Source organism: Pyrus communis, chromosome 7 (genome assembly GCF_041283825.1).
Source record: "Pyrus communis isolate YQ-2024b chromosome 7, ASM4128382v1, whole genome shotgun sequence".
Taxonomy (NCBI): domain Eukaryota; kingdom Viridiplantae; phylum Streptophyta; class Magnoliopsida; order Rosales; family Rosaceae; genus Pyrus; species Pyrus communis.
The window spans coordinates 8308495-8319994 of NC_142571.1; the positions used below are offsets into that span (position 1 = coordinate 8308495).

At 38.5% G+C, this 11500-nt stretch overlaps 2 protein-coding genes across 10 annotated transcripts; both read right to left on the reverse strand.

The window, feature by feature from the left end:
* Positions 1–2: 2 nt before the first annotated feature.
* Positions 3–6344, reverse strand: LOC137735370 (actin-related protein 2/3 complex subunit 5A). Of its 9 annotated transcripts, none has more exons than XM_088697950.1 (12): positions 6141–6339; positions 5958–6030; positions 5605–5705; positions 4306–4476; positions 4162–4187; positions 2696–2869; positions 2354–2426; positions 1951–2052; positions 1750–1843; positions 1555–1587; positions 504–590; positions 3–380 (listed from the first exon to the last, which is right to left on the reverse strand). In XM_088697950.1, exons 1-4 carry the CDS (start codon positions 6236–6238, stop codon positions 4341–4343), a joined length of 408 nt encoding a protein of 135 aa, XP_088554076.1. In that variant the 5' UTR covers positions 6239–6339; the 3' UTR covers positions 3–380; positions 504–590; positions 1555–1587; positions 1750–1843; positions 1951–2052; positions 2354–2426; positions 2696–2869; positions 4162–4187; positions 4306–4340. The 9 variants fall into 9 exon arrangements, with proteins under 9 accessions (XP_088554076.1, XP_088554074.1, XP_088554075.1 ...); XM_088697948.1 differs by having other exon boundaries at positions 2970–4187; XM_088697949.1 differs by lacking the exon at positions 4162–4187.
* A 3401-nt stretch (positions 6345–9745) lies between these two features.
* LOC148695637 (uncharacterized) lies at positions 9746–11087 on the reverse strand. Its single transcript, XM_088697937.1, has one exon. The coding sequence runs from the start codon at positions 10972–10974 to the stop codon at positions 9913–9915; it is 1062 nt and encodes a 353-aa protein (XP_088554063.1). The 5' UTR covers positions 10975–11087; the 3' UTR covers positions 9746–9912.
* Between the last annotated feature and the right edge of the window lie 413 nt (positions 11088–11500).

The window sequence follows — 11500 nt, forward strand, 5'->3', positions numbered from 1 at the left end:
AAAACAAAACATCCTATCCGCTTATAAATGACAAAGTTACAAATCTTAGTTGTCATTTACAACAAAATCATTCTTAAAGACTCGGCTCCCCATTGAAATTGTGTAAATTGCATAAATATGAATACAACAGATATTAGATAGAATTATATATATATATATATATATATATATATATATATATATATATAGCAATTAACAGGCAATTTCTTAGCCTGAGATCCAAGGACTTTACAGCTGGTTCAGCCTTGCATCGCTACTACACTACAGAAGCCGGTTTCTATTTCTTCAACCTGAACAAATTATTGAGGTCAAGAAGTAAAGGAGGAACGGCCAGAGTCTCTGAAGCCATGAAATTTACTATCTTCACATGAACATTGTGCCTGCAAAAGCACAACGCAATAAGCATTCAACAATCTGACCTAGTTTGCTCAACAGATGCTCCAAGATATTCCAAAACAAAGTCACAGCAGTTTCACATAGGGAACCGAAGAATCTATTGATACCTTATCTTGCGACTCTTCAGAGGCTCTTCTGTCAACAATCTTCCTCTTCTTAGCATGCAACTTTTTCAAAGAATAAAAGGCTTGTCTCTGCGAATAATCAAATAGTGCAAAATCATAATCAATAATCAATAGACGTTCAGGATCGATTAGGTTCCAAGCCCACTATTGAAAATCATGTTCATCCACTCTAACATCCAAGCACATCCAAAGCAGCAAACTAACTAGGATACCAGGTTGGGAGGATACAATCATTAACAATTTCAAAAGCCACAATTTTTAAATGCAATCTGAGTGCATGTGTATTGAACTACAAGAAATCTTATAGATTGGGTCGACCGTATAGTGTATCACATTCAAATGCAATTATTCATGTAGATGAAGTATGAGATGTCCTAATTGTTTTACCAGAAGATGCTGGGTCAATTATCTCAAAAAATTATTTCGGTAATTGCTGGTAAAACTCAAAGTTATCCAAAAGTTCGGGGTCAGCATAAACTTGTGCACCAGCATCAAATTGTGTCTCCTATCAGACTGAAGGAATAAAATTACTCAATTTGTGCAAATAGAAATATAAATTTTATAACACATCAAAGAGATAATTAAAGCAGACCTCACTGGCTGCACATCCAAGTGGCAAACAAATCAAAATTTTAAATAAAGCTAATGGCGCGTAATGAAACTCTCACAGCCCTTGCACACACGTTGCATGGTCTTTTCTTATAGCAATAAAAGGAACAAATTCATCCAGTCACATTTGGGCCATTAAAAAAATGAAGCAAACACCACAAACAACCCAAAATGTGTTCAAACCTAGTATCAAACTAATTATAAACTGCATCCATCCCAAATAATGAATCTGTACCTCATTTGGGAGTTAAAACTAATTATAAACTGCATCCATCCCAAACAATGAATTTGTACCTCATTTGGGAGTTAAAATAGCACATGGGAAAATTGAAAATTCCATGGGACATTTAATCCAATGAACTTACAGATGGGTCCTAAGATTAGTATAGGATTATAGTTAACCACAAGTATATGCAATCAGTACCTCTCCCTTTGTAGTGTTGTCGCCCTCAGGAACCTGCATATCCATAAATCATGTTTAAATTGCTGAACGTACAAAACTTAAGAAAAACCCATCCTGATGTTAAAAATATGAATTGTATCTGAGCATGCACGTCAGACCTTGGGAACTGTGAAATTTTAATTCTTTTGAATTTAGATGTAAGAGTCAAACTCTTACAGTGCCAAATACACAACTGCTGATTTCCTCATCTGACCTGCCTAACCATTTTGCTTGGATCTCTCATATAAGAAGCAACTTGTTCACTAATATTCTGCAATTGGAAAAAGAAAAATGAATTCTTGGTGAATATCTGGCATGGCATGGCACAAGTCTGTCATAGGGAAAGGCATGGTTACAAGTTCGATTATAGAGCCAGACCTGATCAAAAGCATGCAGTTTGCTTTTATAGCAGTAGCAACTGTGGTCACCTCTGTCTTCCTCTGCCATTCCTCTATTGATTTGTTTCTGAAAGTAGCCATTCTACAAGATACAGCGTGACAGGTCTTAGTTAGACCAGATAACCGGCATGGAAATACTTTCTGAAGCAAGAATCTGAACTCAAGAACTTTGTGCCAGAGAGACTTCAGAAAAATGAAAAAAAAAAACATAGAATATGGGTAAGAATAAACATCGATCGGACAATAATTCACTGTATAAATCATTTTTTTCAACTTTAAAGTGTGGTTTCAAAAGAAGCTTTAAACAAGTAGGAATAATGTCATATTGAAAAATAAAACCTATTTCAAGGATATTACAAGGGCCATTATTTTGAAAAACACACCTTTTGGTTCTTCACTGCTTGACTTTTAAGAAGATCTTCATCCTTGTGCCGATTCAGATTCTTTAAAATGTCTCTGCGACGGAATAAACGAAGAACAAAATTAACATCATATGTCAGCATATATCTTTGTATAGATTTAGTTCCTTCTTTTTCTCGTACTGAAGAATTGCATATGCATATATAACTCCATTGTGCTTTCATAATAACTAAATTAAATAGATACTGAAAATTAGCCTCGAGCATAGATGACAATGGCACTAGTATTCAATTTCTATAGCCACACTCCAGACTATTATATTATTCAATGACTTCTGTAACCTAATATCAAATTTCGTCACCAACCTTCCAACTGCCATGCATATTATCTCCTATATTCACATTATTTAGTTCCATGTCTTCATTCTAATTAAGCATCACAAGATTTTCCTCTTCCCCCTCTTCTTCTCCATCTTCTTCCTCATCCTAGCCATCATGCTCATCAAAGTCATCCTCTTCCAGCTCCAGCTCCAGCTCCATCTACATCACAAATCATCAATTAACAACAAAATCACCAAAAAAAAAAAAAAAATGATATGCAATTTACCGGGCTGGAATTACCCGTTTCGAAAACCCATACCTATCTGCTAAAGCAAGTCTCAAACTCTATCGATTATTTTCTCCTTCCTACACCAAAAAGCTTTTGGGCCTTACATGGCTTCTTGGGCCAGTTAGGCCCATATTAGATTGAGCAGGCCCGTCTCATTTAATTAGCACTTTGTTGTACACTAGTAAGAATATCCGCGTTTTGCTGCAGGTTTTTAATTCGTTTAAGATTATAAATGAATAGCTGGAAATATTTGGAATAGTTTTGTTCATTACTAAACAGTTGAATATGTACAGGGCAAATTTGTATTGACTCTATAGTAGGAACTATGTACAACCAAAAAGACCTATAGGCAATTTCAAAAATTGCTCACATTGACCAGTCTTCCAGTTTGTGTCTACACTCGACCGACTTCACATTAAGAGCTACGGACAACCAAAAGGGCAGACTTCCAAGTCCCAACTATATACGATTTAAAAAATTGCCCACATTCATCAGTCTCAATTTGTATCTAGCTACATCCTGCTAAGTTTAGCCTATATACAACAAAAATGAATCCCTTTCTCTCTTTCTCATGACTTAATTTTCTGCTCCATTCTTCTTGGCTCGTCACTTGTTTCAGTGGTTTAAAAAAACAAAAAATCATTTTTTTTTTTTAAGATTTATCTTTTCAGGGGGTTCCAGTTGGTTACTACAAATTAACAAAAAAAGATCTGTCAGTGTGACTGAATTGTGAAATTTACACAGTGAATTAGGATATATAAGAAGCTATCGCTCGCAAATCACACTGCGATACTTATAGAAAATTTATCTTGTTAAAAGGTGGTAGCTTTTCAATTAGGACTTTATGAAATGTTCCTTAGACAAAATAACAAAGTCTGATGGAGTAGGCTGTGGAGGGGTTTTCTTGCTCCTTAATGTTTTAAAAATAAGAAGAAAAAAAATTAATAGAGAGGAGATTCAAACTTGTGACATCTTTCAACACTGATAAGATATATACACCACTAGACCAAAAGGCCAACCTAAAAGAGAGTTGTTCAGAACTTAACTTCACCTTATTTTCTCTACATTAAAAACAGAACAAAGAGGAATTACGTTTCTTTTTCTAAGTAGACTGGTTGAAATTTCACTCACATTAAAGGTTATGATTCATGTCACGAAACATAAACAAAACCAAAGGAAAATGTTAACAGGAAGTAAAAAAGTGAGACGCTAGAAATAGTACCAGAGGTCCTCATGAATCAAGTATGCCTACAAGGACAAATGCATTGAGGATTTGAAATTATGTCACAAAACTATCTGAAGCAGAGAAATTAACCAACATACAAAAGATCTGGAGTAGAATTTTCGGTAAAGTTTCAACAATCACCGAAATGAGGTGTGGATATCCACATTGTCTTTAGATCAAACTGTATTCACAATGTCTGCAAGGTATCGCAATATGCATCCCGAACCAGCTCTTTCTGTCAGTTTTTCATGAATCCGGAGGCTCTGGTCGCATGTGGGCCGGTCTCCAGTAGACAATCCTCTATACAAGTACCTTCAATGAGAGAAACCCCCAAATTGTAAAATGTCCTAACGAACAGCATATACCAAAGATGGGGAAAGGAAGGGCAGGAGAACTTTTCTTATAGGAAAAGGAAGAATAATAAAGAAAACTAAGGAGAAAAACATCAGGAAATCGAAATCACAAACTTAGAAGAAAAAATATGCATACCTAATATTTTCTAAATCTTTGGGGTAGAAACTTGTTTATATGACACTGCACCAAAGCTGTACATACAACAAACGCTCTAATGATGATAATTTGACATCATGGAAAAGAAACGAAATAAGAAGAAACATACAAATGTTTCGTATATAGTGATATTCATAATGAACTACACCACATAAAATACGTCCCTGTTTCTACGTTGAAGCCTATTTTTGATAAATTATTTTCTACACATTCGTGGAGCCAATACTTTGATTGCCCAAGAATGCAACTATTTGTTTCACACTAGATGCTAATCTCAACATAGTGTGTTAAGTGTATGGAAAGACCATAGGGATTAGGCCTTGGAAGGATGCAATGCTGGACTTACAAGGGGACCTTGTTCTTTTTATTCCCCAAATCCCATTCACTAATCATACAAACTGGTTTCCTTCATGAATATATGATACTCAACTGCCATATTTGATTCAAATAAATCTCTCTTAAGGCCTGAACAATGGATAGTGAAGGCCACTGTTTCTTCGTACCCTAACAAAGCACAAGTCGAGGTAACTTGCCTATAATCAACACCATCTAAAAGATAAAGATACAGAATGCATGCAAAGAAACAGCCACACCTATGTAATCAGTCAAATTCAAGTTCATTTCTATAGCTCAAGATAATTTGGCTCTCCATTTGGGAAAATTCTTGACCGGTTTAACTGAAAATAAGTATGCTCACGTCTACTCTATATTTGGTTAAAGAACTTCCAACAGTTTTAAGCACATTGAATCATGCAACTATTACCAACCGTTAACGAGATCCGTGGTATATTCAGAGAACAAATCTATACAAAACCACCTTCTACCAAAACACAGTTCATTATCTACATAAATTTCAAATTTCAATTCAATAGATTATGTAAAATACTCAAAACCATAATCGGATAGCATTCATAAGGTATAACTACTTACTTCATGAGAATATCACAGTACTCAGGATCCAAAGAAGAAAACATCGCATCCACATCTTTTATAGCCATGATAGCTCTATGCACCATTATCCAATTTGCAGACTGCAAACTCACAAAAAAAAAAACACGAAAAAAAAAAATTAATCTCATCACATTCTTTTCATTCCACACCAAACAGAACAATTGGATTATAATTAAACACAGGGGGACAATTCTTATTGGTACCGAAGAAAACCACTGGAAAAACAATAAGAAAAGGAGTAAAAAGCTCTAAACTTACAATTCAATTTTCTATTCCATCGACTGATTTTCTCGGCAACCAAACAGAAGATTAGGAAAAGAGAACAGACAAACCTTGCAGCGATCGTCTTTGGTGTTGAGAGGCGAGCCTTCAAGAGCAGTTTTTAGAGCTTCGACTGTCTTGTACCTAGATGAAAAACAGATTAAACATTTAAGGTTTTTGGGGAATTATCAAATCATTAAGGGGTTTTATAGAAATTTGTATGCAGAAAAAGGGAAAAGGATTTGGAGTGATACTGTTTGAGTAAGCTCTCCATCTTTCGAGATTTTTGTTCGATTCTGTTGCTTATGGCCTCTGCATTATCTGCTTCCACAAACTCCTCTGTTCCTGCCATCTCTCTCTCTCTCTCCCTCTCTCTCCCTCTCTCTGTTTCACTGTGATTTTCTCACCTGGCAATTGGAAAAGACTTGAGGAAACATTTTCCCGAGAAAGTGACATAGCTGGTGGACCAAACTGTATATTGGGATGGATAAATGGTAAATAAATAAACTGTGAAAAAGTATTTAGCCAGAATAATTCTTTCATTGATAGAATGCTCAATATATACAATACCTACAATACCTTTCCTTGTACAACAAGAAGACCTAGAAACTAGGAACACGATAACAGAAAGTATCAATTACAAATTAATTAAATAAAACATTCCTATCTAGTTACAATGACTTTCTAACACTCCCCCTCAAGTTGGAGAGTGGATGTCAAGAACTCCCAACTTGCACAACATGGATGAAAATTTTTCTTTGCCTAAGGCCTTTGTAAATATGTCTGCCAATTGTTGAGAAGAACTGACATATCGAGTAGCTATAGAGCCGTCTAAAATCTTGTCCCGAACAAAATGGCAATCCATCTCTATGTGGCGTGTTCTCTCATGAAAGACAGGATTAGCAGCAATATGCAATGCTGCCTGGTTATCACAAGACATAATGGCAGGTCCTGAAATGGGTACATGCAAATCTGTTAACAAATACCGTAACCAAATGAGCTCGCAACATGTTCCAGCCATAGCCCTATATTCGGCTTCAGCACTAGAAAGTGAGACCGTTTTCTGTCTCTTAGTCCTCCACGAAATCAACGAATTCCCCAAGAATATACAATACCCAGTCGTAGAACGTCGAGTTATCGGACAACCAGCCCAATCCGAATCACAAAAGGCTCTCAAAGTTAACTTATTATCTGACTGAAAATATAAGCCCTGACCTGGTGCAGACTTCAAATACCGCACAATTCGAAGTGCTGCATCCATATGTGGTTGACGCGGTTGATGCATAAAACGGCTAAGTACATGCACGGAGTATGTGATGTCTGGTCTAGTAACGGCAAGATAAAGCAACCGTCTAACCAATCTTCGATACAAAGATGGGTCTTTGAGTAATTCACCTTTATCTGAAAGTTTGTTTTCCTCCATTGGAAATCCTACTGGTTTTGCACCCAAAAGGCCGCAATCCTTGATTATTTCAAGGGCATACTTTCTTTGTGAAATACATAGTCCTCTTTTTGAACGAGAAACTTCAATACCCAGAAAATATTTCAGATTGCCAAGATCCTTAATACGAAAGCGAGTATGAAGAAACCGTTTAAGAGCATTAATGGTATCTAAATTGTTGCCCGTAATAATAATATCATCAACGTAAATCAACAAAGCTGTGAAGGATGTACCGTTCTTTTGGGTGAAGAGAGAATAATCTGCTTTGGACTGAGTAAAACCAGCGGCAAGAATAGCTTCTGTGAATTTTGCAAACCACTGTCGAGAGGCTTGCTTGAGACCATATAAGGACTTGTTGAGGCGGCATACAAGGTTCTCCCCCTGACGCCGAAGACCAGGAGGAGGGGACATGTAAATTTCTTCCTGAAGGTCGCCATGAAGAAAGGCATTATGAACATCAAATTGTTGAAGAGACCACCCTTGACCAGCGGCAAGAGCAAGTAGACAGCGAACTGTGATCATTTTGGCGGTGGGAGAGAAAGTGTCATGATAATCAATCCCCTCGGCCTGAGTGAATCCTTTGGCCACTAAACGAGCTTTGTAACGCTCGATAGAACCATCAGCATTATGCTTGATTTTGTAGACCCACCGACAATCAATGGGACGCTTGCCGGGAGGAAGCGGAGTAAGAGTCCAGGTATTGTTGGAAGAAAGTGCCTCAAGTTCGGAATCCATAGCTGCGCGCCAATGAGGGTCTTGAAGAGCCTCGGCAAAAGAAGAAGGTTCTACACTTCGACTAACGTGAGCAACAAAAGAAAGATGCAATGGTGAATATCTGTGATAGGAAATAGAATTACAAATGGGATAACGAGTACCTTTGGTGGAACCGGATGACGAAGGCGACGAAGATTGGAGTGGGGGCAGCATCACCTGCGAGCAAACGTAGTCACGGAGACGAACATTGGGCTCCCTGTGGCGTGTGGAAAAACGGGTGGGTTGAGTAGAATTAGGAAGGTCAGGGGTGGGGTCCGTGGGAGGGTCCGTGAGGGGGTGAAAGGTGGGAGGATGTGAGGATGAGTCAGGCGGTGGGGATGGGTCAAGCGGTGGGTCAAGCGGTGTGGAAGTGTGGGGGACAATATCTAGTGGAGTAGTGGTGGAATGGTCAAGGGTGATGGGATCAAGTGGGATGGGTAAAGGTGTGGAATGAGATAAATCGGATAAAGGAGGGGAGGGTGCAGCGGTGGTGGATGGATCAAAAGGAACATGTCTTCAAGAAAAATAACATCCCGATTGGTGAAAATTTTATGTGTCTCAAGATCATAAAGCTTATAAGCCTTTTGACCTGGGGGATAACCAAGAAAGACACATCGATGAGCCCTCGGAGAGAACTTGGAGGAAGGATGGACAGACGTGGCATAGGCAAGACAACCGAAAACACGCATATGGGAATAAGAAGGTGGTTTGTTGTATAGGATCTCAAATGGTGATTTTCTGGAAAGTAATGGTGTAGGAAGACGGTTTATGAGATAAGTGGCGGTGAGAATACACTCCCCCCAAAACTTAACTGGTAAATGATACTGAAAACGCAAAGCTCGGGCAGTTTCTAGGATATGGCGATGCTTGCGTTCTACAGCACCATTTTGTTGTGGTGTGTAAACACAAGAGTGTTGATAAATGATCCCATTGTCAGAGAAGAAATTCCGCATGGAATAAAATTCACCCCCATTATCGACTCTAATTTGTTTGATTTTGGTGTGAAATTGAGTTTCAATATAAGCAAAAAAGGTTTTGAGGGTAGGTTGTGTTTCATGTTTGTGTCGCATTAAGAAAACCCAGGTGAAACGAGAAAAATCATCAACGATAGTTAAGAAATAAAGAGCACCAGTAAGGGAGGCAGTCTGATGAGGACCCCAAATGTCACAATGCAAAAGTTCAAAAAAACTAGAAGTTGAAATGGAGCTACGACTAAAAGGTTGGCGAGTTTGTTTCGCCAAGGGACAAACATGACAACGATGACTTGAATCAAAAGGGAAATTTAAGGTTTTATTTGCTAAATATTGTAGACGCCCAAGAGAAGGATGCCCCAGACGGCGGTGCCAAAGGTCAGCAGAAACGGTAATGAGGTGACAGAAGGGTCGGTTTTGCAGAGAGGAAGTAGAAGCCAACGCCACAAGGTAATAGAGATTGCCCCGTCGCTTACCAACACCAATCGTCACCTTCGAAATCAGGTCCTGTAAAATGCACCAAGAGGGAAAAAAAGTCACTGAACAATATAACCCATCTGTAATTTTTCCAACAGATAATAAATCAACTTGGAAAGAAGGCACGCATAGAACATCTTTCAATTGTAGTAAATCACTTAATTGAATATTGCCAATCGAAGTAATAGAAGCCTTCTCCCCGCTAGGCAGTGAGACAGGCGGCAAAGAGGTATTGTTAATGGAATTTGTCAATAAACTAGACGAGCAAGTGATGTGATCCGTTGCTCCGCTGTCGATGATCCATCGACCGGGAACAAGCGGAGACAAACCTGAGAGTGGTGGAGAAGTGAGAGCGGCATGGGCTTGTGGTGCTTCATTCGCAGCTTATGGTTTGTCATTCTTGGAAGTCAAGGCAGAAAAGATGTCTGCATATTGTTTCTCGGACAGGTTGGGCACGGCAGCTTGAAGATCCTTGATGGTGGGAGTAGAAGCAATGTGATGAGCAGAAGAACTTCCACGAGAGAAGCCGCTGCCACCACCATTTTGTTTGGAGTTGCGTGTCTTGTTGGGATTGTGACGGGGATGATCCGGTGGATAACCATTCTTCTGCCAACAAGTCTCAACGGTATGATACTTAGCGTCGCAGTAAGAGCAGTGAAGAGGAGGTCGACTGTTGCTGCTGGTCTGCGACTGTTGGTGCTGCTTCTTGTAAGATGGCTGCTGATGGCGAACCGCCATGGCTGCTGGTTCAGTTAGACTGCGGGATCCAGTGCCTAACTCCCGTTGTTTTTCTTCTTGGATGATCGAGGAATACGCTTGTCGGTAGGAGGGAAGTGGATTCATCAATAGGATTTGTCCACGAATAGCACTGTAAGACTCATTCAATCCCATAAGGAACTGCATAAGTCTATTGGTTTCATGTTGTGCGCCACAAGTGCAGATTGTTGAAGAACTATAGGATGCTAACTCATCCCAAAGACCCTTCAATTTTGTGTAATAAACAGCCACATAGTGTTGGCCTTGGGTGAGAGAGGCAATCTCTCTTTGAAGCTGAAAAATTCGTGGAGCATGGCTTTGAGAAAATCTTTCCCGAAGATCTTCCCAAACTTCATAGGCTGTCTTCAAGTAAAGAATTGAATCTAAAATATCAGATTCAATGGAATTGATGATCCATGCAAGCAGCATGTTATTGCACCTCTTCCATGCGGCGTAAGCATCGGGTTGCTTTGTTTCAGATGGCATGTTCACCTTGCCGTTAATAAAACCAATTTTGTTCTTGGCACCTAAAGAAATCTCCATAGCTCGGCACCAAGTGTTGTAGTTGTCCCCAGTTAATTTTTTGGAGACTAAAATCAAACCAGGATGATCTGAAGGATGAAGAAAATAAGGGTCGGCAAAACTCTCGCCGTCGCCCTTCATGATAATGGTGTTGTCGCTGTCAGCCATGGAGAAGGAGGACAACGAACTAAAAAAAGGTTCTGGTGGTTTCGGCAGAGAAAAGAGCTAGGGTTTGGAACCTGCTCTGTATACCATGTGAAAAAGTATTTAGCCAGAATAATTCTTTCATTGATAGAATGCTCAATATATACAATACCTACAATACCTTTCCTTGTACAACAAGAAGACCTAGAAACTAGGAACACGATAACAGAAAGTATCAATTACAAATTAATTAAATAAAACATTCCTATCTAGTTACAATGACTTTCTAACATAAACAGTGTTAAAAAACTATTTAGCTACCCAATTCAATATTAGTAAATAAACAATGTTAAAAAACTATTTAATTACTCAGTTTAATTTTTGACCTGATTGGATAAATGGTCTCCGTGGTCATAAACTATTCAGAACGGAAAATTTTATTTGAACTCATATAACCTCTTTCTACATCAACTTAAACTTTAAATTTGAATTGTCCTTTTTACCTTATTGCATGATTACTATTAAGTACAAGATGAAATTAACAATAAAA

Coding starts and splice junctions, on each gene's coding strand:
- LOC137735370 (XM_088697949.1), bottom strand. CDS start 6,238: ATGGCAGGAACAGAGGAGTTTGTGGAAGCAGATAATGCAGAGGCCATA. Junction 6,031..6,140: donor ATGGAGAGCTTACTCAAACA/GTATCACTCCAA, acceptor TTTTTCATCTAG/GTACAAGACAGTCGAAGCTC. Junction 5,706..5,957: donor CCAAAGACGATCGCTGCAAG/GTTTGTCTGTTC, acceptor GTGAGTTTGCAG/TCTGCAAATTGGATAATGGT.
- LOC148695637 (XM_088697937.1), bottom strand. CDS start 10,974: ATGGCTGACAGCGACAACACCATTATCATGAAGGGCGACGGCGAGAGT.